The sequence below is a fragment of the Molothrus ater genome, chromosome 3 (genome assembly GCF_012460135.2).
Source record: "Molothrus ater isolate BHLD 08-10-18 breed brown headed cowbird chromosome 3, BPBGC_Mater_1.1, whole genome shotgun sequence".
Classification (NCBI taxonomy): Eukaryota; Metazoa; Chordata; class Aves; order Passeriformes; family Icteridae; genus Molothrus; species Molothrus ater.
Window position 1 is genome coordinate 72,894,726 of NC_050480.2, and position 26,420 is coordinate 72,921,145.

A 26,420-nucleotide genomic window follows, 5' to 3' on the forward strand; every position below is an offset into this window, starting at 1 on the left:
CACTGGAAAACAGTTTTTATTCTTGTGCTTGTATGGGGTGTATGTCATTATATTTTGTGTATTTGCACTTTGCACAGCAGCAAAAGCATACACAAAAACACACACAAATCAAGAAACGACCCACCCATATCTACCTGATATTTCCAAAGCTACTCCTCCCAACTTTTCTAGCCATTTCTTTAGCTCTAATGCAAATATTCATGACTTAATTACAAGATCAGCCTTGTAATTTCCTCAGGTGATCATGCATGTAAGATACTGTAAGCTGGAGTTGTTTGTGCATGAAAATTAAAGTATTATTAGCCACTGATTATTTGGTTTGTTTCTTCTTTATAAAATGTGAATAAGTATCACATGAACCTCCCCTTCACTTACTGAGGTAAATAGTTTGACTTCCTGAGGACATTATTTGTAATAGATAATACTAATTTGTCTGTACCTATTTGATTTCTGTTTTCAGTCCACACAAAACTTTGAATATGTTAGTGAATTTTCCCTAGGCTTTTTCTGAGACATAGTGGATGCCGAAGGATAGCAAAATAAAAGCTTGGCTGGAAGGCATGCATGCTGGTAGAGTACCCCCTGAAGGAAAGGTGTGTGTTCTATCCCACATTATATATTAAAAAATTAAATTCTTAGGACACTGTTCTTCTATATTTTTGCTGCTTCTGGACTACTTGTTTGTGACTAATATTTTAAAATATGCTGACAGTTGAGCTTTGTTTACTGGGTCAGCCCACGAGCTTCCATTGTCTTTAGAACAGAAAAAAACATAGTCTTTCATTAAAAATAAAAACTTCCTCATGCCGAGAGGAGCCTGTATGTCAGATCTAGACTTGGAATATGCCATTTTTTTAATTTCCCAGTGCTCCAGAAGTAACTCTGATGGGGGCTTGGCACAGTTGAGCTTGTTAAGTTTGAGAAGGCAGAGTAATGACAGGATGGTTGAATGTCCAGCTGTGTTTGACAGTACTTCCCTCCACTAAATCTGGGTGGCAGATGGGACTTACTGAAGTGACTTACTGAAATTTCTCAATCCACAGCCTTCTTTTGGTGTCCTCTCCCTACTAATGAGGCATTTTCAGCATGGATCCTTCCTGCCTGGCTGTGTGAGCAGCATCAGGGGAGGAAGTGATCCCTCTCCTGCAGCATGCAGTGGCTTGAGTTGGCCAGAGTTATGGAAAAGTTGTGTTCTAGGGTATTTTGTTTGATTTGAAAATTTTAAAAAAGATCTGTTTCTCTTCATGGGATGTCTGAGGTGGGAGGGAAGAAGAAATTGCTTAGTGAAGGACTTACCTATGAAGGAAATCCAGTGTTTCCATGTGCATCATGTACAAACAAAGGATTTAAAACATTTAAAGCTACAGCAGCAGTGTATAATGTACTTACTTTCTGGGAGCTGATACCAGAAATACCTGAGCTACTACAAATTTGCCTTGATATTAAACATTTTGACTTAGTTGTATCTGAAAAGAATGAAAACTAAAAAATCCTCTTTCAGATTCTAGTTAACACATGATCTTATTTCTGTCTGATAGTAACTCTTATGGATCACTGAATCAGTACTAGAAATAAATATGACCCATTATGTTCAATATCTGGATTATGGAAAACAGTATGACCAGAAACTCAGTCATAACTCTTGCTCTTGTTTTTCTGTTATGGGCATGAGGGGAGATTTTGTTCATTGTCCTGATTTCCCTTTTTGAAAACAAACCTTGATTATCCTAGTTGGATTAAAAAACTCTCATAGGAATAAGTAAATACATAGTGATACATAAATACTGCCTTCCATCTCTAAGTTTTAGATATTTTTTATCCATTGTCACAGCCTTCTCTTAAGAGGCAGAAGCTCTTGGCAATAGATCTTGAATGGGTGAATAAATGTGCTTGTGAAGTGATTTGTGTTTTTATGTTTTCCTGAAAAAAGTGTTTCAGTTGAAGTCTTCATGGAGCATCTACTGAGGACCAGTATTAATACCCCACCTACAGGGCCTTTTTCCTCAGTCAGAAAAACAGTGGTGTCAATGCAAAGAGTCTGTTCCTAAGGATGTGTGTTGGTAAATCTTGGTTTATCCATGTTCAGAACAGTTTGTTCTTTTATCTTGCATTTCTGAAGACCCAAGGCAGATGCAAATGCAAAATTAGTTCTCTAAATCACCTTAGATTGTTGGTTTCAAATGCAACATTCTTGAAGTTTCAATACACAAAAATTGCAGAAACACATTTTCAGTCTGTTTTTCTGAAATTAACTGTCTTGGTGCTCTCTCTTGCCATTTATTTCCTGTCTGTTACTACCTTGATAAAACAAAACAAGCAATAGCCAAAACTAATAACCCCAACGCACCCAAACCTGTGTGTTTTCTTATTTTTTTTTAATTCTTACCAGTGGTACAATATAGGAAAATCTGATACAGGTTTGAAAATATTCTTTTTGGTGCCTTTTGAGTGTATTGGTTCCTTTATCCTTGTATACAATTCAAAACTGATCAAATCTTCAGAGCTGTGTATCTGCACAAAACAAATAATTTGTGGTTATCTTGGGTTTGAATTATTTTTTTCCCATCTTTGTCTTTTTCCTGCTGCTGTTGTCTCATCAGAACTGTGTTATTCAGATGTTTCATAGGCTTTCTTGTGAACCCATTTGACATCAAGTCTCGTGTTCCTCTTCATGCACTTCCTTTGTTCTCCCTCTTTCTTTTAGGAGGTTTGTTTTCTTCTGGTCCAATGCTGCTTCAGACCACGAAGCTGGCTGAAAAATTCCCACTGGGAATTCTAGACCCAGCACAGAACTCGCAGTAGCCTCTCAGCCAGCATTGGTTGTAGGATGGTCTGGGTCAGACCAACCACCTCTGGGGTATTAAAAGTAGTTTTTATCTATCTTCATCTGCTTAAGAGACTGTGTATGTGTAGGTGTGTACTAGGAGATCTAACTAAATGTTTTAATTTTTCATTTACTATGGGGAAAACAACACACAAAAATTATTTAATTGTAAGCACTAGAAAATTCGGGGTTCTGCTGTTGAAAAGTGTGAAAAATTGGCTATTCCATTGAGAACTCTATTTCAGTTTTATGTCTCAGTCTTAACTCCCTTCCAAGAAACATTAGTTTACAGACACATTAAAAAATAAAAATCAAGGCTTCTTTTGTATTTATGTACCTCTTTTGGTTGAGATGGCAGAAGTAATTTTGAAGTACATCTGTGGACTTTATAACCCTTGCAATATTGATTGCTTAATTACAAAGTTCAGTAGGTTTGCAGTGGATGAAATCAGCATTTTGTACTTCATATCTTATCTGCCTGGATAGATGCTGTTAATTATTGCCATGGCAAAACCAGCATATACTGTCACAATTTTTAGCTGGTAATTTTAATTCACAAGCTTCAGGCATTCTTGTCACTCGGGCAAAAACAGCTGTGTTAGGTTAATTCAGGTTTATCAGACTGTCTGTGGGATTTCTTTAGAGGTGAATGAACCTACATTTATCCTAAAAGTGAAGCAGCATTAGGGAACAACAGACAAGCTTATTGGCTTTGCAAAATATAATACAAAGAATGTGTATTATAAAATCCTATATGTAAGTTTTATAGCTATGTCAAACTAATAACAGTGTATGTGTGTAGGTATATATAGGGAAAAAATGTGAAATGTTCTTGAAAAACCTATCTAATAAGCTGTGTTACAGACACCTGGCTGAATCCTTCTGAGATTCCCTATTTTCACAACCCAAGCAAATATCTTACAGTGCTTTCCAGCCAAATTCACTATTCCAGAGTTAGAGAGGATCAAACAGAGTTTTCACATGTGTTTCTGTATAACGTCCTTGTAATGTTTTGCTCCTTGGCTGATGCTGCTCCCCTAGAGTAGAGACTATGAAGGGATACAGGACGAAGAATGCCAGACCCTGAGATGTGCAAACAGGTGAAAGCTTCATTGACATGAGTTTATGATGGTCACTCAAATGTTATTTGACATGTTTTATATGAAATCCCTTGACCTTGCATGTCAGAGAGACCTGTGTGTTGCCTTTTAAGGCCTGTTCACCAGCCACGGTGTCAGATTCTGCAGTTTTCTCCCAAGTGTGAGAACATCATTGTGTGTTTTGCATGCTCCATTTAAATTCTTCTGACATCTGCGTGGGCTGCTTTCCATTCATTAACATAGGGGAGTTGCATCTTCTTCCATGGTGGCTGGTCAGATGCCAAAGGCAGATTAAGTTTCCTTGAGCAAGGAACTTGTCACTGAGGCTCTTCAAGTTGGAGCTGGGAGCTTTGGCAGCTCTGTGAAGAGGCAGTGAGAATCATCACCACAAAAATGATTTTCATGTGTCCTGCTGTGCACCCCTGGATTTCAAATTTGATTTACAGCTGCTCTTTTTATTTTATTTTTCTTTTTAGAAGCTGCATTTGTTTTTTCATGCAGGAGACTATAGTGTAAATACTGCAGCATACCCTTCATTCTGAAACTGTGGGTTATTTCTAAAATTACATTTATGGTAATTGCTGGCATATTTTCCAGTTCCTTAAAGTTCTCTGTAAACCCACTGCTGGCTGTGTATTTCCCTTCTTGTATTCATGTAGCTGCCTTTATACTTTATGGTCCTGCTGAGGTCCCAGAGCAAGCAAAAAGCAACTGCTAGAGAAGTGCATAAAGCACCAGAGCTCAGTGCCAGCCGCTGCTCCCAGGGATGTTCAGGCTCCTGGAGACACCACTGGAAGCACTGGGAACATCTCACAGGACAGTGCATGGAACCCAAATGCTTGTTTCTAAGCAAGGTGCAAGAAACCTTGTCATTGTTTGGGATGGCTGGCTTTAGTTACATGGCAATTTTTCATTCACTCCCTGCCACTCTTGGCTTTTAGTATATACTGCTTAAATAAATCTTTCTCAATCCAGCTATCCCTTCCAGAACTGCTAAAAATTACTTAGTTTTATGTTTTAGTCTCAATTTCTTTTGAGCAAGCTGTATATATTTTTGACTTACATTTTTTCTGCAGAGAAGGCTTCTTTCTTGTTTTGGTGACTATCTTCATTTCTAACCTGGAACATTTTTTCCATTGGGCTGTCTAATGCTTGTGTTCTCTTACCTGTGGTTTCCATTTGAGATGAATGTGTTCTGTTGCTGAAGAATTCAAAATGCTTAGCAATTTGTAAGCCATAAAAGCTGTCATTGCTTGTGAGGAATGGCTATGGTCTGTGACTCTTTACGTGAGCATGATGTGTTTGTTGTTTTCCATTCATAATTAAACTGATGGAGTTGCACTGATAGTGCACTATATATAAGTTTAAATTTATCAGATCTGAATAATTTCTCTTGTGGAAGTGCAGCATCTCAAATATTAGTATTTCATTTTAAGGCAGGCCAAGTTTGACTTTGTGATGCATTGTATAGGAAATAATGTGAAATCAGGATAAAGGTTATTCTTTAGAAGTGATTTCCGGGTAAATATTCTGTTTATAGAAGTTGTTCTCTCTCCACTGCCTAAGTGTCTTATTGAGAAAGCAGATGGCATTTAAAAATCTTGATTTGATGGAAAAAGCATTAACAGGAAAATGCTTGAAAGTGAGAGGTAGGCAAATGCATCTTTATAAGTCATGTTTGTATTTCTACTTATATGGGTGACTAAAGAGTAGTAGTTCTAGTTCTTTGAAGCCTGTATCTGCAGTATATAGAAATGGAGAATATTTACCTCCTAAAATAGCTCTAAGTTCCACCTCTGCACTCTTGGTTGTTCTGTACTGTTTTGTGTTAGCTGTGGGTGGAACAGATCGGAAAAGGAAGCAGTGGATTCCCGTCTTCAAATTAAAAATGGAAAGACTTTGAGCTTAATGTAGAATAGCTGGGTGAAATGTCATGTGTTACAGAGAAAAACAGGGAGTATGGCAGGAGTCCTTTGCATATTGCAGCCTATGGGTACATCGGATAAAGTAGTCCTGCTGTTCTCATTCACTGTATAAGTTGTCCATTTGACACAGTCTTTCCATGAAGTGCTTGGAAATCTTTTGCAAATTAGACAAATCCTCAGTGTATTACAGTCTTGATTCTTTTTCTATTATGGTCACCATTTACAGCTATTGTTTAAAAGACTTCTGAAACAACATAAATGCTGTTGAAAATTAAGCACAGTTGAGAGTAACTGCTTAAGATGTGCTTCATGCTTCAGATGACTGCAATTTGAGATTTATTGGCATGCATGAATGATTCAGCTGCCCTGAGGTGTCTAGGATTGATGGGGTATTCAAATAACTGGAGTAACCTTCAAACCATGAGGGTTAACACTGCATTTACTTATGGTTTCCATTTTTTGACACTTAGTTGCTGAGTGATAGAGCATAGGCAGTTCTGGTTTACTGTACTGGGAAATCCTTCTAAAGCACAAATGAGCACTGCCTGGGTGCCCTTGTGATTGACCTGGTAGTTCTTTATCTATAAAATAAAATAATTTAATTGAACACAGTCCAGTTGCAAAGATCAGCCTAAAACGTTATTGATCACAGACTGCTGTACGTATTAAGTCCCAGTTATTTCTATTAGCTGTTACTATTACTCTGTTATATGAAGAAAATCTTAATCAGTCCAGGGTTTTTTTTTTGTTTCCTCTCATAAAGTATTTTGACAGCAGCTCAATCAAGAACATACAAAATTACTTTGAAGACATATGAGATAAACATTATTCAGTCATAAATATTGTAGAGGCCAGCTTTCAAGAGCAGGGACGATTAATCTGCATTTACTTAGGTCATTGCAAATCTGGAATAACTCCATTGGAATTGCAAGTTCAATAAAGAATAAATTTATAGCTGTTTTGCACATGGTGATTTTTGCTGTAGAAATTTTCTGCAGAAATTTTTGCTGTTAAAATTCTGGTTGATTTTCATTCCCCTGTGTGCCAGCAGTTCTCATTCATACCCCTTCAAGGCATTTTGAAATGCCAGTAGCAGTTCTAACAGGTCAGATCTCTCAGATATCTCTTACCAGGAGCGGACGCTTATGAGGATTGGGGTTTCTTTTGCATTTATGGATTTTCTCTTTTACCTGCCTAAAAAACACACCAAATTATCACAGGATAAAAGTCTCCTTTCCCTGAAAGAAGTATTAGATTTTCTTAGGCTTTGTATAATATTTGATGCAAAGCTTCACTGTTCTTCAGCTGATGACCAAATCCTGAGCAGATTTTACGTCTTAGGTTCACCTGCTGATGATGGAAAGGAGCACCAAGATATCTAAGCTGCTGTCATTTCTCCCCATCCTTGTTCTGCATTATTAAAGGAGAGAAAAGTGTAAAGAAAAAATGCTATGATTGAGATTAATTTTGTGATTCCTTTATCTCAAAACTCCTAATAGTGTTATATTCCAGGATTAAACATAATGCAAAACATTATGATCATTTGTACTACAAAAGACACAATTGATTTTGGATTGCTGCTACTTTTTTCTTCTGCCTTGCTGAAAGACAGATTTCCTCTGTGTATCATCAATCCAAGGAACTTGACAAATGATGTCAAGATTATGTTTTATTGTCTCTGGGGCCCTTCATGTTATATATTTTTGATGTATGAAAGTGTGATTCAATTGTATGGATATGTGAACCTTTTGAATTTTAAATTGTTTTTCTGGAAATCAACTTGCACAAATTTGATTGTGTTTTAGAGTTTTTACAAAGCAACAGTTTCTTTTTTTAAAAGTCTCCTTTAATGGCAAGCTTACAAAGAGATGCTTAGAAATACATAATAACTGATTGTGATGTTTTGGGGTTGAGGATTTTTTTTTCCCCCACATCTGTGTAGTCCGGTAAAAATAATGTTTGTCTAAGATCACTAGTTTTATTAAGATTTAAAACCCCCCAGAGACACTTAGTACTTGCAAGTGAGGGGTAAAGTGTGTGAGATACATTACCTAGAGGGAAAGGCTCCCTTCCTGTGCTCATGCATCATCCCAGGGTAAGCTGCGGTACCACCTCCCGTGCACGTGGCTCTGCTCCAGGTGGCTCTGGGTGCCTCGGTGGCACTGGGCTCAGGGAACCTCTTGAGACAGCCGTGAACTTACTGTGTGCTGCCTGAACAGCAAAAGGGTGGAAGTAAAACAAGAAAATATGAAAACACCCACAGAAAGAGAAGTGGAATAACCCTTGTTTTTATTTCCATACACCGTTTTCACAGGTACTAATTTGATTATAGGTCTAATCCTTCTCTGTCACTATCAATACTTGCACAGCTCAGCCTCTGTTATTACAATGAGATGGATATAGAGGAGTTGACAGAATTTGAATGAAGGCTTTTTTGTTTTGTAATGCACTGGTGTTATTTTGGAATGTTGTTGTCTTAAAAAATGACAGCCTTTTGACACAATACTGCTCATGCTGCCTTTTGCTGTTGATGATACCCAAACTAAGAATTGCCTGATGTGGGAGTTGAAAGACACATAACTGAGCAATCCAAGCCTTGATGGTGAACTTTGCTGGCGTCTAAACAATAATAAAAAATCAGTGTAACTACTCTGGAAAACCAATAAATAAATAAATAAATAAATATGAATTTAATGTTCTGATGTCTGTGTGGAAATTTTATGCATCATATGGAAATTAGGAAAGTTCTGCTTTGTCTTCATATGAATTTCCTCTCCAATTTACATCACTAGTGATATCCAAACGAGAAAGAAAAAAGGAGGAGCACAGTATAGAGTTTTGTTTGGCAATCCAGAGATCCCTTTCATAGATGTACTTTTATCTTTGGGACAGTATTTCAATTTCCACTTCAGCAGTGGTATATGACTGTTGATCTTCTCTGTGTTTAACATTGGATTTTAGAGTAGGGTGGTCTGAATTCCCAGGGCAAGCCATGGCCATTCAGATACCAGCCTTTTATGAGAAGTCCTCAAAAGCTGCTGGCACACCAGGAGGGAGGACAGGTTATCCCATGGTTCTAGAGCAGAAGAGTTGAAAAGGAAAGAGCTTCTCCACTGGTATAAAAAGGGACAGATAGAAAATGAAGTTGCAAGCAGGAAAATATTTATTTGGTCCAATGTGTTTAAGATAAAATCATCATTTCTTTTAGGGTCAGGACAGCCTTTTTGTATAGTAACAATGCCACATACCTATTTTGAAGTGGTAACACTGAGATATTTGGAGAGCAGGCATCTGGATCATGTGATACATACTGTAGACTTTGTGATGTTTTAGTTTCACATTCCTGTAACTAGATGGGATAGATAAGCAAGCTGGTTGACCTCTGATGGAAAAAGATGTTTTCACTTGTGTTGGACTTCAATTTTAGGTTTTGCTATTTCGAAGCAATTCTGTAAAATGCTTCCCATGAGTACCATTGGTCACTGGAATTAAACAAGTTGAATAGCATAGGGGAAATGAACATAACATTGGGGAAATGAAAACTGGAAATGTACTAGAGAAAATAAATTAGCAAATTGCTGTGTAATGCTGTTTAGTTTGTTTTGAAGCAGATTGCTTGCTGTTGGAAGGTTATTATTGACTGTGCTTCTATGTTTTGTTTTTTGGCAGGTAACCCAGGACTGGCAGGTTATTACAGGACCTTTATACAGGCCCTTTATTGTGGACTGAACCAGCAGTATCCTGTCTGGGTTGTGAGCCATGCTGGACACTGTAAACCTCCGAATGGGATGGAAATGATAGAAGGTACAATATTGTAACCTGTGCATACAGTTGTTTATACCCTTCCAGTTTCAGTGGCAAAACTTGTGCTTATTGAAAACAGATTGACATGAGTTTTAAATGTCTCCATTGTATATCCACAGAACAATTTTCAGTTGTATGAGAAGAGAAGTTAGTGAAGTATTTTAAGTAAATTAGATTTGCCAGACAAATATGTGCTGTTAAGAGAATAAGAGAGTTTACTGTTGGCAGTTGTTAGAGACACATTACAGTGAAGAAGGTCTAGAATGTGTTTATGTTGAGAAGAGTAGATAGAAAAGTACATTTTTTAATTAAATGTCCAGTTCAGAGATTGAGTACGTTAGAAGATATTTAATTATCTCAGAATTTAAAAAGAGCTGTACTAAATCAGTGAATTACCTGGAAGCAAATCTTTCTGAGACTAGAGTATGGGATGTTTGCAGGGGAGAGGTTGCTTGTGTATCTGTTAAGAGTCTTTTGACATGCAGATCTGCAGCAAGAGATGGTGCTCCAAGCATGGTTAGATGGGGGAACCTGCAGTGAATACTGATTGATGTTGGAAGTCCTGAAAGCTGATTGATGTTGGAAGTCCTCTGGACTTGGTCAAGCTACAGTGGCGTAGCATAAATCGGCATTTCTGATATTTTCTTCCTATATCACACTGTGCTGACACCCCACTTTGGAGACCACTGATTTAGAGTGTGCAAGCATTTAAATTGTGCACTTGACTTGTGAATTATGCTGCCCTGTAAAGGGGTCTTAAATGTAGCAAACTACAAAGGAATAATATGCCTGATAAGATTAAGTTCAAGTACATTTTGGAAGTCTAATGAAGACTAAAGTAAGTTTTCCAACTGCAGCCATCAATCACAGACTACTTCCTAATTGACTGGAGGGATATCACTTAGCAATTTGGAAACTGAACAAAGCTACACCCTTCATTTCTACTTCTGTATGATATCCTTCTTTTCAGAGAACTCTTGCAAGCCCTGCTCCACAGAGGCACACACCATTAATTGAACATTTCTCTGCTGTAATTCTGCTCCCAGCAATCAATCCACTGTGCAAAACTATTTGAAACTTAATTTTACTCATTGAATACAATACAGAAGTTATACCTCAGTTTCAAAGTCCTTATCCTCCTCCTCAGCTTTTAAAAAGACATTTGTTTTGAACACTACTGTGAACATAAAACAGGCCAACATCAATCCTTAGGTGTAGGCAAAATTACAAAAAGGAGAACAATTTTCTAGTTCTCTCTTATTTTATTTAAAATTAGCATAAAACTTATGCATAGACAGCAGGTGTACATACATAGCAATGTTTTAAAGTGGTCTAATTCTGTGTACATCTGCTGTGGCTGGATGAGAAATAAGAAATAGAACATTTCACACAGAAGTAAGTTTAGAATCTTGGGATCATTACATTTGGAAAAGATCAAGGCAACCAAATGCCACCATACCCACTAAACCATATCATGTGCCACATCTGCTTGTTTTTTGAACACTTCCAAGGTTGGTGACTCCACCACTTCCCTGGGCAGCCTGTTCCAATGCTTAACCACTCTCAGTGAAGAAATTTTTCCTGGTGTCCAACCTGAACCTTTCTTGGCACAACTTGAGGTTGTTTTCTCCTGTTGTATCCCTTAGAGACCAACCCCTGCCTGCTTGGCTACACCCTCTTTTCAGGTAGCTGTAGACAGCCACAAGGTCCTCCCTGAACTTCTTTTTTCCAAGCTGAACACCCCCTGGTCCCTAAGCTGCTCCTCAGCAAATTTGTGCTTCAGACCCTTCCCCAGCTCATTGCCTTTCTCTGGACAAACTCCAATGCCTCAATGTCCTTCAAGAAGATGGAAGGCATGCTTTTGTTTGTCCTTAGGACTGCCAATAAACTACTTTTGGTAGGAAAGTGAGACTGAGAGTAAGAAAAATTAAATCAGAAATAAATTATTAATTTATTTGCCTAATAGTCTGTGTTTGCCAAGTGCTACAGAAATATGGAATCCTGTGATTCATATCTTAGTCAACTAAAGAGGCACAATTGATGTATTAAAATGTCATATACCTAATTAGTAGCTAGTCAGCATTCATTACTTAATGATACCATATTTGGTCAAATGATAAATAATATTCAAGATAAATCTCTAGAACTTGGTAAACAATATGGATGAGTATTGAGTTAGACACAGTCAAATCAGCAAGGCATGTTTTTCCTTCTGAATGACAGGAAATTTTGAGTGGCATTCTTAATAGTCAATTTACAAAATAAATTTGTAGTTAGATCTTCAATGTTCTATGGACTGTAGAAGATAATAGTGTGTCCTTAAAATCTGCTAAACTAGCCTTAGTTTATGGTTCTTGGTGAAAAAAGATAGGTAATGATTGATTTCTAGTCCATCAAAAGAGTGTTTCCAACTGCTTGTTCTTTACACAGGGGGAGTAGGGCCTTCAGACCATTTTGAAACTGAATTACATCCTAAGAAACAGTATGGGAAAAGCAGAGAAGTGGTGAAGGAATAATAAATTATCTGTGAAGGCATTGATTATGTGAACCTGAAATGTTAATGTACCATCAGTGTGAAGTTTTGAACTCAAATTAAGTTGTGCATAAAAAGAAATAAATTCTAGTGTTACAGGAAAAATTGGAAGTGGTATGTAGCTTAAATTTATTTGATATATTGCTTCTTGGCTGTTGTTATAATTCATCTGAATGGAGTTTGCTTTTGCAGCCCTCTGGCTTCTAATGAAACTGCAGAATTGGCTATGTGTGAGAATCTGCCTCTAGCTCAAGTGGTATAAATCCAGAAAAAATGACTGAAACTTTTTGGGTAAAATTGAATTAATACTTCAGCAAGTTAATAATCTTGTTAATTGCTGGCTAGTTGTCCACCAAATGACAGATAGAAGTGTGGGCATGATTAGCAGATATGAGCCATAAGTTTTTACCATCATGATATGCTTTGCTGACAGGAAAGAGCCCAAAATAGTAGCCTGAGCAAGACAAAGAGTGTGGTGTTCTGTAAGAAGAGGTTATGAGTTATTTAGGACCATGATTCCCAAACTGTGATCTGGCTGATCAGATGCAGTTGGCATTTTAGCTGCTTTCCACTTGCTAAGGGGAATGAATAGTAACTAAGAATACTTTTCCAATAACACTTCTGTGTAAGCATTTGCTGCAGTGCCCTTGGAGATGTTGTGCCACCGTGATGTGTGGCGCTGGCAAGGAGTGGGATTGTGGTCTGCACTGCTGCAAACAGGAGAGGAAGAGGTCATGGAAGTTTGGTGTTCCAAGAACTTGGGTTCCTAAAAATAGGGACTTTTCCTTGTTGTGTATCACAGAATTATAGAATGGCCTGGGTTGGAAGGGAGCTTAAATGTCATTTAGTTACAGCCCCCCTGCCATGGACACAGACACCTTCTGCTAGACCAGGTTGCTCACAGCTCCATCCAGCCTGGCCTTAAACATTTCCAGGGACAGAAGTTACATGGACACAGGGACTCTGTATGCATTTGGTAGTTTTTGCTGGCTTGTGACTCATTTATTTTAAGTAGAATAGATGTTTTTAGCAATTGCTGATGAGGGAAAATACCTACATTGCTGAATCAGGTGGATCAGAGATACTGGCAGTTTCTTTGGTCAGTACAAAAACACCTCAGAATTAATCTCTGTTGTACTCAGAAATTTTTTGACCTGCAAATCCTTATCTATGCTTCAGCCCTGTATGATTAGTTATAACAGCAGATATGTGGCCACACTGAGGTATTCAGTGATAGATGTGTTTAGAAAGCATTTATGTCTGGCATATTCATATATATGGGAGAAAAGCAGTAGGAAGGCAGCTGGGCTGGCATTTCACGTACATTCTTTAAGCTTATGCATATACATATTTAATTGATGTTACATACATTTAATTCACATTAATTTCTATTTCAGCAACATTTTCTGCTTCCTAGGCATATCAATTAAAATATCTGAGAGTCATTGAAAGATGAATTATCTTTAATGTAAGTTCCTTTGAGGTTTAGTCAGTTATATTTCTGTATTACAGATGCAGAAAACTCTGTAGTCATGTTTATGGCCTAGAATACATTAAAATTCTGCTTAACTGTAATGCGGATTTATATGACACAATGTCTCCCAGTGTAGTGGTATCACACTGTAGATACAATAAAAAACCCAAGTTTTGAGCATGCCATCACCCTAGAATTATGCTGCTTTCACAACTATTTCATACCAAGTGTTGTTTTTTAATGTATAGAGATGGGAAGGTTCCTGTTCACAGAGCTGGCCTTGGCACGGATGAATCACATGGAGCTCCTCACGTGGTATTTGTCAGCAGTGAGGGACCCCAGGTCAGGGTGTGCACAGAAGGACTGGCTGTTGTCACAGGATGGGACAGGAACTGTCCCTGTAGTGCAGTCCTGCTGCCCCTCGTGATCCAGCAACTGCTGCTGCCCAGAAACCTTATTCCTTTCTTGGAAAAGGCAGCCTAAGGAAGGAAGCGTGTGTGCATGTGTAAAAGTTATTAGGAGCCATTTAAATGTTGAGGTTTTTGTCTTAACCTGGTAAGATCTGAATTTTACTGTATGGCTTTAATACTAAGTGTCTATTTTAAGGAAACAAATGGTCGGTTCATCTTATGAACCCACTGGAATGCTTGAAATCTAGATGTGCGAAAAGTAAGCAGCCCTAGGGATGCTGCACTACTCCAGTTACTTTCCTTTAAACCACATTCAGTTAATTATTCATGGAGGTCCCGTAATCATGCCCATAATTATGCAAATACATCCTTAGAGTGATATCTTGGCATTTGGCATTGACTTTATCAGTCCTGCTTAATTTTAAGCCTGTGTTTAAAAGTCTTGTTCCATTCAAAATCAAAACTAAGAAAATTAAAATTTTGCCATATATGAAGTATTTCTAAGTTGTTGTTTTCTTTTCTGACCATTCAAAATGTTAACAATTTTAACTGTTTATATTATCATACCTTAGCAGCCATGTATTTAATTATAAAGATAATTTAAACACTATTAAGCTCATTTTGATACCACAATGTATATCCCATTGAGTTTGATGGAGTAGTGACTAATTGTTGCTGACATTACAAGGAATAGGACTTTGTCTTTACATTTCTTATGTCTATATGAAAAATGGGTTCTCTGCATTCTTCTATTTCTTTCAGGATTTTCCACTAAGTCTGTTGACATAATATCTATTGAAATATTATTAAAAAATGTCTATGTGGAAAGCTTTTTAATCCATTCTAGTATCTTCAACTAATTCCTTGGTTAAAAGAATGAGAATTTTTTATCCATACCTACAAATAAGAAATATATAATTCTGTTTTTAAAGATTTTTGAAAACTGATACAATCTTCTGGATCTTTATCCAGAAAACAAGTTGTTAAAAAAAAAAAAAGGCAAGAATTAATCCATTAGAGAGCGCAATGTCTTTACTGCATTCCAGGAAACTTTGGATGTAGGCTTTGAAATTGTTTATGGGTTATTTTGTGCATTTCATCCCATGACATAGGTATGTTCTGATTTGATACCAGCATTTCTGTTTAGAAGCAGGTGGCTTTTATTGGGGGGGTGGAAGTGCTCAAGAATGTTCTACCTGGTCAAAAGGTAACAGTTCCATCTTCTGGTATCTGTCTGAAGTCAGGTCACAGTTCCCTGGGATGAGCAGTGCTATGATGTTTTAGAGTAGCTTGCTTAAATGTTTACCATACTGTTAAAGAGAAAGTAAAAACCCAATGTAATTTGAAAAAAAAACCCCACAATATTTAGATGATCAGGTTATTTTCGCCAGGGAGAATACTTAGGCATCTTTAACACAACTCAATTTGAAAGATATTCTTGCATCTGCTAACAGAATGGCAACAAAGCAACCCCACAGCAGGGAATAATCATTATGTCTGAAGGTGTAAGAGGCCTGGATTTGTTTTTGTAGTTGAGTCAAAAAGTTTATTCACTTCACAGGTTGGCTGCAGGAAGGAAAGCTGATCAATAGTTTAATTTAGCAATTCTAATTTATATTAGAGACTTCTGATTTAATTTTGATACCCACAAAACTTGCAACAAGTGGTGCAGATCTTGATGGGATCAGTCCAAGGTTTAATGACATTTTTATTTTTAATTGATAGTGATCTACAGTTGTAAGAGTGAGAAACTATCAGTAATGCACATCATCATTACAGATTCTAAAAAATAATCAGGTTTGGAACATGGACCCTTTCTGGTTTTGTTTCAGTTTTAGGAATTTCCCTTCCTTTGAGGAGCAATGTATGCATCTCAGGAAAATACAGGAAACTGTAAGGCAGAGTGGGCAGAAGAAGTGACTGCAAATGGCCTCATTCTTAAATAATCAGTAATGAATTACTGTTACCTCTAGGGTATCTTAAATTTGTAAGATCTGAGTAGAGGCAGAGTGCTTGAAGAAATGATAAAGAACAAAATTATGTGGTACTGTGGATTCAGATTGAATGAGTGAGTCTCATTGCTGCTTGCTGGATGAAGTTTTTCTTTCTTCTAGTTTTGATACCACGTGGCACTACTGTCTTTCTTTTAAGATAGACATATTCTTACCTTTCTAAAGGCTGAATTTGAGGTTTTGTCAATTAATAAATATATAAAAATAACCTAATTTACTACAGTTATTGAATTACTTGGTGTGGTCAGGTGACTACTTGTTTGCCAAGTAATTCCCCATTGGGTTAAACATTGTAGATAATTAAAATTCTTTGGCACTTTCATTGGCACTTTTTTTAGAACAGAACTATGGTTTCAAGCATATTATTGCTGAGCCTGCTGCCGCTTCCTTCCATGCTATGGTTTACGTGATTTGGGGGATTTTTTCAGTTAATCACAAAGAGGGCAATATCAGTGTTCCTAAATACACTTCAGTATGAAAGTACTTGAGCATATTTGGAGCTGTTTATGTCTAGAGTGCAGGTAAAACTCAGGTAATGTCTTATTATGTAAATTACACTGTAAAGCCTCAGGCAGTTTCAAAATGTTTGTATTGAGCTGTTGCTTCAATGTCTGCTAATGTAAATGAGTGAGGAAACCAGACTTTTTACAACCGTGACTCCAGAACTGCTTGTGGTGAACTGATTTACTTTCCATGAAGGACCTCTCACATGTGCAAATGAACACCAAAAATCCCTTATTCATCCCCTTCCATGAGATAAGGCTGCTCAAAGCCCAGTCCAGCCTGTCCTTGAGGGAAGGGACATCCACAACTCACAGTACAGAATTTCTTCCTTATACCTGAACGAAACATACCCTCTTCCAATTTAAAGCCATTTTTCTTTCTCCTATCACTTCATGCCCTTGTAAAAAGGGCATGTCCCTCTCTATCTTGCTTGTAGCCCCTTTAAGTACTCAGTTTTGTACTGGTGGCGCTTGAGTCTCTATTTCACCTATCAGGTAAAACTCCAAGTAGAATAAAGCCATCACAGCAGTACCTTGGGCAGGTTGCCATGGTTGTATGCTGGGCATTTCAGATGGGTGGCTAAGAAAGAAACCTTCAGCATTTTCTTCAGGAAGGTTAAAAGGAAACTGCTATCTTGGTAACAGAGAATTAAATGTTAAACAGTGTAACAGAACACTGGAGAAGAAAAGATAAAAATCAGAATTTAAAGCAGTCATTTCACAAAAATGTGTTTCTTCCCCAAAGATACAAAATTTGCACTGAACAGCATATGCAAATGGTTACTTAAAGCATCAGCAACTGATAAAGAAACCTGCTACATTTATACAAAGTACAAGGTGAAATTCTATTTGCTCTGCCGAATTTTACCATTGATTTTCATAAATTCAGACTTTTGCAGGGGCTGTTTTGTCTGTTTTTCTTTTGCCAGTGGGGATCAGTGCTGGGAGTCACTGAGCCATGGTTGGTTCCCTCTGCTGTCAGGTCCCACTCCTTTGTGTGAAGAGGAGCCCAGGCAGAGATTACAAAGCTTTTCAAGGCAGGTAGCATTGGGAGTGTTGACTGAGTCCTGTGAGGTGGCACTGCATTGCAGAATATTTTGCAGATGTGCTGTGCTACAGCCCTCAGCACTGCTAGCAGGGGGTCATGTTCTCTGCTGCCATAAACTGATATTTTTGCAGTTTTTGACAGCTCTTTGCAGTCAGTTCTGTGCTACCAGTTTACTGCAGTAGGGAATAGAAGATAATAATTCTGAAGGGTTCTTATAATCTATCAGTTTTGAGGGATACAGGTGAAAGATGGAAAAATGTTATACTTGCCTAAGTAGATAATTTACTCCTTAAAAAGGATGTTGTTGCTACATAATTTACAATATTAAATTTAACATTTCTATGGACAAATGAACATAGAAACCTACACTTCTCTTTATACTTCTATTGAAACAGTGTCATCCAAGATGAATATTCACAAGGGCAAAGAAAAAGACTAAGTTTATTGGCTGCCATCCTGATGCCTATTATAGGAGCTGGTGAAACAGGAAGTGCATTACTGTTATTTTAGTATTATTCTGAGAGTCATACTTAATTGAACATGTCAGTCTTGGCTGATACCACACTAATGAATAAAATTTTGGGATAGATTTTCAAGAAAAATTGCGGCTGGCCTAGCAAATTAAAAGTTACAGCTTGAATTCAGTAGAAGCATCAAACACTTCAGAAAATGTCACCCATCAATCTGTCCAATCACTGTGAACTACAGATTCTGTATTGTAACTTGGGCTGTTTTATGACTGCCCCTCTTAACTCCCTGCTTTTTCCCTTTTCTTTCTCTTAACATCATGGTGTGCACCTTCCCATTTTCTCTTACTTTGAAAATAATTCTTTTTATTTCCTGTCTGTGAAATAACATGGGTTGTCTTCCTTGGCCAGCTGTCCTACTCTGCTCTAAACTGTGTCTCTCCCTTGTTTGCTCTCAGTCCTTCTTTCTCTATTTGTATCTGTTTAAACTTCCCAAAGTTTTGAAGTGCTGTTTTCAATAGGTGTGACTGTTGGACTTGCCTACTGTGGTGCAGCACCTCATTTGTCATAACCAATGGAATCAATGCCTGTGAAGTGATACTCATCTATTTTTGTTCGCTTCAGTACACAGTTTCTACTGTCCTTTCCGTACAATCTCTGCTACACCTCCCCATTCTTGGTGGTGTGCAGAACATCATTCTTCTGGTTTTCTTCCATTGTTAATCTGTATAAAAGCAAGTTGTGTTGAAGTGTGCAGTGTTGTTTGTGTGGGTGAGTGGGGGGCATTGACACAGCCTTGCCCTTGGCTTCAGAAACAAGAAATATAGCATGGACAATCACCTTCCCAGGGACTCAGACCTTTTTGCTTTTTGCTCCTTGAGGTCATTTTATGTTGGAAATTCAGATCTGCTCCTATACAGGGATGGGTCTCTAGCTTGTACCCTGCAAAGTGTGGGGTTTTTTGTAAGTTTGTTTTACTGTTTGTTTTCTCTCTTCATAATACAATGCTGAGAATTCTTACAGATTTCACTTCCTGCAGTTATTCAGCTTACTGACTATAAAGTGCAGTCATTCAAATATAGAAAACTTTACCCTATACATTATGTAAATCACCCATATAACATTTGCTTTATGCTCATTAAAGTGCTTGGAATGGAGATGTTGATTGGCGTGGAACTGCATAATAAAACACTTCTTAATGGTGTTTGCCTTGCACTGGGGACAACCAACAAAATTCTGCTTCAAAGTTTGTACTGTTATTTCATAATTATTTGATAATAGTTACTCTGAACAGAGGGGAGCAAGACTGGAAATGTAAAATAAAATAAATTTTTAAGAGATAATTTTAAAAGTTCAGAGTGCTCCTGTATGCTTTTAATAAAAATCTGGGGTTCAGTAGTTGTCATGTTTATTAGTTCATTCTGTCAGACTACTCCTGTACTAATTTAATTATAATACAGCTTCCTTTGAAAAACATATTAGGTGTTAAACAAGTGTCCCAGCAATAGGTGTGTAGAAAGCAAAGGAAATCAATAGTTCAATTTGTATAATAAGGCCCTGTTATTTTTCTAGTAAAGAAAGTATTACATATGACCACTTCAGTATCTTGAGTAAATGGTAATTTATTTGTGGAGGATACCTTTACAAAAAGTAATTGCTCTAATAAACACTAATGAGTGGTGTGTTTATCTTAAAAATTGCATGAACAGTTCCTGAGGGTGCTAGGGCCAGACTAAGGTCTAAGGGTTAATCTAAAACACAATGCTTTAAGACCTGGTTCTTAGTGTCAGGAGGAGTTCTTCAATATTTATTTAACATTCTTTCAGGGTTTCCATCCTATTTCTTTGGCATTTTATTGCTTGCTGATACAAGTTATCCATGGTTCACTAATCAAGTGAAAATGAAACAGTCAGGCTTTGAGCAATATATCTTTAGGGGATGCCCATACTAGACCCACAAACATTAAGTCTCAATTTTTAAGCTTACAGTTCTATTTTAACACTTTCAAATGGCATGGTTCAGTTTTGAGGAATTATGGTCTTTTGCTATGAAGAAAAAAAGCATTCAAATTATTTATTTAATTTCCAGAATTAGACTTCATATTATGCACACAATTTTAACAGCTAATCTAAGTAATTCAGTTACAGTTTCTGCCTCTTACTACATAAAGGAAAAGAGAAAAACTTTCCTGGTGATACTTCATCTAAACACAGATTATTCAGTCAAAACTACTGCTGCTCCCACCAGTCTCTATGTGTTTGTGGTGGAAAAAAATAGGTGGTATGTAAAGTCTAAAACACCTGACCCAATATGTTGGTTTTACTTGGGTATTTGGTGGAGATGCAGAGGAATTTATATGTCCCTGAACTACCCCATTAGTTCAGTCTCCAGACAATTGTCCTTTCCCTGCAAAAGGTCCAGTTCTGAAAATTCTTAACCACATGAGTTTATAGGAGTGATTGACTGAAGTTTGTCCTTAGATATCCTGCTACCATTTCTTAGAGTCAATGGTCCATGGAAGAGGAAGATACAGTGCAGGTAGACCAGTGGTTTTTACTTCACTTTCCTTCATTATGTGTAATTGCAGGTCACCTTTCCTCATGGTTCTTTACTTGTTCAGGAGTAATTCGGAGGTCTTGTTTATGAGCTGATCTTGGGACATACTTCAAAGGCACTCCATGGCAAGTAGACAAGTGTCCATATATACTGAGCTCAAATACTCAGTCACCTGTTGTGACCAGGGCAGTTCAGAGTTTGGACATGTAAAATTGTGAAATTTGGGAAGTGCAAAGGTGTGCAGAGATTTGAAGGTCCTGTTAGAAAGTCAGACCTCTGGTATCTTTTTGAATCTTCCAGTAAAAAAAAGTCTATGATTCAGCAGACTTTTTAATGAAAGGCTAACTTTTATGAATTGGCAGCCTCAAGTCTGCTCATAAAACTGCTACACTTTTTTTCTGCGTAAGAATTTCCCTTGCACACACAGCAGAAAAACAAGCAAACACAATTCTCTGTTATTTCCCTGAAAACCAAAGTCCTCTTTCCTAGCAAGATTAACTTGTTTACTATTCTTAGAGCAAACAGTTTATTTTAATCTATCATTGTTTTCTACCTGTAGTTTTAGCAGAGGTTAGAAAAAGACATTCATTCAAGTGATGGTGCATTTGTTTTTCCAAAGGCACATCAGAAAATTAACGCTTTGCCAAAAAAAATAAAGAAATACAGTATTTCTTTTAATACACCTATAAATAAAGTCTTAAAATCATGTCTTGGCCCAGATGGGGTGTTTGTAGCATAAGGTACAAGTCGTATAATTTCTACTATCTGAAAACTGCTTAAATGCGCTCTCCTTCAGCCATGGCATGTATTCCACACCTGAGGTGAAGTCACTCTGGTCTCTTCTTTGATGTCGAGCCATTGGAGTGCTGACTGCCAGTGTGTTTGTGCAAGTCTGTTTGCTTACACAAAGAACCCATTTAAGCTTCTCCACCCAAGAAATTCATGTTGATTTTGGATAATCCCTGGGCGATTTTATTCTGTAAAATAAATAAATAAATCTTTCCAACTTGTGATGCAGCCCAGCTCTTGCACATTTTGGACTATTAGAAGTGTAGCATTTGTGTTGGGGAAACATGAAGTGACACGAGGCGTGGGCAATTTTATGTTTGTCCAGATGTCAAATAGGATGTCTATTTCAGTATTTCATGGTTATGTGACACTGCAGCTTCACCTGAGGAGTGTGGAGTTGGTCCACGATGAGAGTTCTGCATGAGGATTACCAGACCCCACACTGCATGCTCATTCCCCAGTGAGGCTTCTCTAGGAATAGTTCCAAGGTGATTGGGTTTGGCAATAAACCACTATTTCAGAAGAAAAGGAAAGGTTGTATTAAACAGCTGAAACAGTTCTCTGGAGTCAGCTGTCAGGACTCACTGGCAGTCTCAGAGGGGTTCTCTGTGTGTGCAACACAGGCCAGTAGCCAAGGGAATCAGAGCATCTTTGCTCTGAGTGTGTGAGGAGGGCTGCACTGGTGGTGATTTGGCCCACAGTAGAATGAGTGTCCATGATCATCATCAGTCACAACTGACCCATCCATCCAATTAAAAATCGCTTCTGCAGCCTCAACTCTCCCTAGCTCCCTTAAGGAAACACTGGTGCACAGGCTTGAATTGAGTGTTCTCAAGTCTGGCCAAAAGCAAGGAGGCAAAAGCCATTGTTTTCACTTTATTCTGAATCCCCAGCCATTTCCTTCCTCAGGGTTCTTGCTCTGGCAACACAACTGTTCTGAACAGGCCAATAGCTTTGGATATGTTGGCCAGGATGTCTACACTGCTAGTTATTAGGTAAATAAACATTAAATTAGGTATGTAATGTCTTAGCTAATTAACTGTATTTGTCTACCATAGTTAATCTAAACTTGGAAAGGATTGAGATGGGCTTACACTGTCTCTGCTGTGCTATTTATTAATTTCATGGCAGCAGTCTTCAGCAGTTCTTTTAGCAGATGCTGAATTCGTATACGGAAAAGCCATTAACCTCGTGAGACTGAATAATACAAATAAAAATTTGTCTTGTTTCCTCCTTGGTTTTTGGGGTCTTATGAACCATGAAAAGTTCTCTACAAGATTCATACACCTACTTTACCTCATCTCCCTTGCTTTAACTGGAAATAAGCTGAAAACACTTATTTTCAATAATTGAAATCAAATGTAAAACATTAAAAGATGTGCTGATAAACTGAGATGGCAGGGCCTGAGTGAAACAATACAGAAATGATAGCAAATGATACAATGATTACTCAACACTATATATGTTACCAACACATATATATTGCAATTTGTGTTGAAATATATATATATACTTAATATAACTTATTCTTTCTCTTGTTGCTTTATCCAGTGGGCCATCATGTTTCTACTATGCTGGTGTTTTTTGTGTTACGTATACCTGTAATTAGACTTGGGATGTAGACCACCAATTCCTGCATGAGGCTGAGCTGCTCTGTAATTTAATGTAGGAAAGGCAGCTTTTGCTAAAAGTAGAAACTAAATTTAAAAACAGTGTTTTTGCCTTAGGCTTTTATTTAGGGTTTTGGAAAATAGAACAAACTCTTTGTTTTCCATTACATGAAGAAAGCCTAATAAACAAAGCATCACTTCTCATCTAATTTTGCATTCCTTGGGTGTATTTTGGTAAACCCTTTTTTGTTTTGAGTAAATTGCTCTAAATTATGCTGGGATATGAGCATCGGTAGTTTTAGCAGAAATACTAGTTTAACTGAAGAACAACTTTGTTGGGACTTTGATGGTAATTATTTAAACTCAGAAAAGATCCATCTTGAGCAATTATTTTGCTTCTAAAGGGTATGTTTCCTACAGATGATCAAAAAGGTGATGTAGTACCAGCCCACTTGGGCTACCAGTTAGTTCTGTCAACCTCCCAATAACTTCACTACAGCAGTGTTAGTAATCTTTAGTATTTGAGGTTACTGTCCAGTTGCCATGAAATTTACTGTGTATGAATTAAAGCACTGACAACCATACTTTGATAAATCCTGTTCACAGTCATAGGCAGTTAACTCATAGTTACCTCTTTCCTCAAGCAGGTGCAGAACAATCTGAAACAGAACTACGATTCTGACTTTCTTGTACAGTAGTTTTTCAATGCATTTCAGTCTTTTTAATGTATTTATCTTTACAATGTCTTTGCCTGATGGACATTTTCTTGCACATTTATTTTTCACACAGGGGACTGTTGCAGAGCTCAGAAGACACCAAGTGGGAAGTTAAACACCTTACTGGGCCAGTTAGGGCTGTGTGTGCACTCTGTTAGCTGCTCCTGAGTTGTTAGAGGTGGGTGACTTTTGCCAGAAGCCTAGGAGCCATCTGTAGGACCATGGCTCAGTAACTTGCTGGTCCCCACTGTGTGTCCAAACTATGCTGCTAGGAGGTTTAGCTTACTTCAGGCTAAAACTGCACTGCTAGTCAGCCTGTAAGGAGCATAAAAGATCAGAGGTTTAATCTGTAGTAGGAAACTGAATCCTGAGATAATAGCACAGATTTAAGAGATTAAGTGATGTTAGTACCACTCCATCTTGTCTAGATAAGCTAGGGCATTCATTCCCTCATTCTTTTTGTCTCTTTTCTATAACTCTTTTTTTGTATTTCTTCTTACAGTCATGTTGGTAGAGTAGTCCGGCATAAACTGGAGTGGTGTATCCTTAACTTAGCGTTTAGTTTAGTGGGTAAAGCACTTTTCTAGCAGATGAAAGAGCTGTGAACCCTCTTAGACGGGGGAACTTCAGATGCATGTCACCCTTGTAGTAAGCAAGTTAAAGATGCCTGAATTGCTGTATATTTTTACAGACACCAGTTCAATTTGTCTTGTTGACTTGCCAGGAAGCAAGCAGCCAAATTCTCATCATGAGGGATTGCCCAAGCTCCTTTAGGAGGTCCATGGCAAAGCAGCAATGAAATTGTACAGTAATCTAGAACCATGAAGCTCTAACTTGATTTTCCTCTTTGCAGCTGAATTGACAATGAAAAGAATCTGCTTTAACAGGGATATTTTATGTAGGTGCTAGTGTTCTGTGTTGACACATAGGCATTTTCTCTTTTTCCTCATTCCATGGGACATTTTTGTGCATCTTTAATACAGGATATTTTGAATATCTGAAGGTTGCTAGTGCATGATGACATATATGGTAGCTTGTCTTCTGTGGGGAGGGACTCATTCCTGGGCAGTATTGCTGTTGTAGGTCCTGATCTCTCAATGTAAAGTTGGATTGATTTAAGCTGATCCAATGCCATGAGTTTGGTTTTGTTCTGAATGAAGGAGATTAAAATAGTGGATGATGTGCTATGAAATCTCCATGTGTTTACATATCTTGTGGTGGTTCCCACGCTACACATAAGGCTTTACATCCTGTGCATGTGACTTATCAGTCAGTATTTTCCAGTAGTGGTAATTGAAAATTAAATTTTTAGGTCTGGTGAGGGCTTTTTTGGGTTTTTTTTTTTGTGTTTGGTTTATTTGGATTTTTTTAAATTAATACATGTTTTTATTTCAGTGTTCTACAAAGAAGAGGGGCAAAAAAAAAAAAGACATGCCTGAAATTTTATTCACTGAACCAAAAGACTTCTTTTCTTTTATGTTTCAGACACAGATATTAAGGAGCTAGAGGATGTTTTTGGACTTAACGGACAAGTAGAGCATAAGCTGAACTTCCTCAAAAAGAATGTATCAAAAGATATAAAGCTGGTACTGATTGCTCATTCTATTGGTTGCTACATCACCCTGGAGATGATGAAACGAGCATCAGAACTTCAGGTACATGAACCTTCTGGAGTGGGAGTTGCTTTATTAGCAAAGCAGTACACGTGGTCAGCCTATGGCTAATGCCATGTATTTCCTGTCGAAACTCAATTCTGTTTTACACAAATAAACAAACAAACAAAAAAAGGCTTGATCCTAGTAACATATAAAGTAACAAACATCCTAATAACAAATAAATACATATTTATGACTTCCTTGTTCTCATTTTTAATTGATTTATAAGCAAATCACTAGATGTTTGGCAATTGCATTATGTGTTACACCAAAAATTAAGACTGGTTGTGATTTTTATAGTGATCTCTTATCTTGAGGCAAACTGATTGCTGGTTAGACATGGGAAAATGTATAGGAATGAATAGTAACATAAATTATGAAAGACATTGATTTTAAAATTTAATACAAATATCACTGCTTCTGCAATTCAGTCTTGGTTTGTGTAACTCAATGAGAGTAAGAGCTGTAACTGCATGTTCTGTATATCTGAACATTTTCCTTTGTCCCTGTGAAGCAGTAAGAAGGCTGAAGCAGGACCATATCCTTGCCCTCTGTAAATGGCAAACTGTGCTCAGTACTAACTGTCTGTTAGTGGCTGATAAATGGAGAATAGGGAGTTTTTATTCTTAAACATTCACTCTTACTAAATGATTGCTTCCTCCTTTACTTTATAAAATCTTCAGTGGAAGGAAGTTCCATGTTAGTGGTGACATGAAGTCTGGGGTTAATATATGCATGTGGTTAATATATGTAATGTATGTGGTTAATATATGCATATCCACTGCTTCATAACCAATTCCACCATTAACTTCTTCCTTTAAAGGTAAAAGGAACTAAAAATGAGAAACATGAGGATAAACTGACATATAATAATAACAGGCATATTTCACTTTGTGATTGTAAACAAGAATATTTTTAAACAAGAGAAATTGTATTTTCAGAAAGGAGCATTCTAGAAAATATGTGCATTAATTTGTCCAAACATGCCAACTTT

The 26,420-nt window shown here is 37.4% G+C and overlaps 1 protein-coding gene across 3 annotated transcripts in view; it reads left to right on the forward strand.

The window, feature by feature from the left end:
* LDAH (lipid droplet associated hydrolase) overlaps window positions 1-26,420 on the forward strand; it is a 117,635-nt gene that overhangs the window by 27,141 nt on the left and 64,074 nt on the right. For all 3 annotated transcript variants that reach the window (XM_036380565.1, XM_036380566.2, XM_036380568.2), the window contains exons 3-4: window positions 9,519-9,653; window positions 25,257-25,426. In XM_036380565.1, the coding sequence (XP_036236458.1) occupies window positions 9,519-9,653; window positions 25,257-25,426 (305 nt within the window). The remainder of the gene's footprint in view (window positions 1-9,518; window positions 9,654-25,256; window positions 25,427-26,420) is intronic.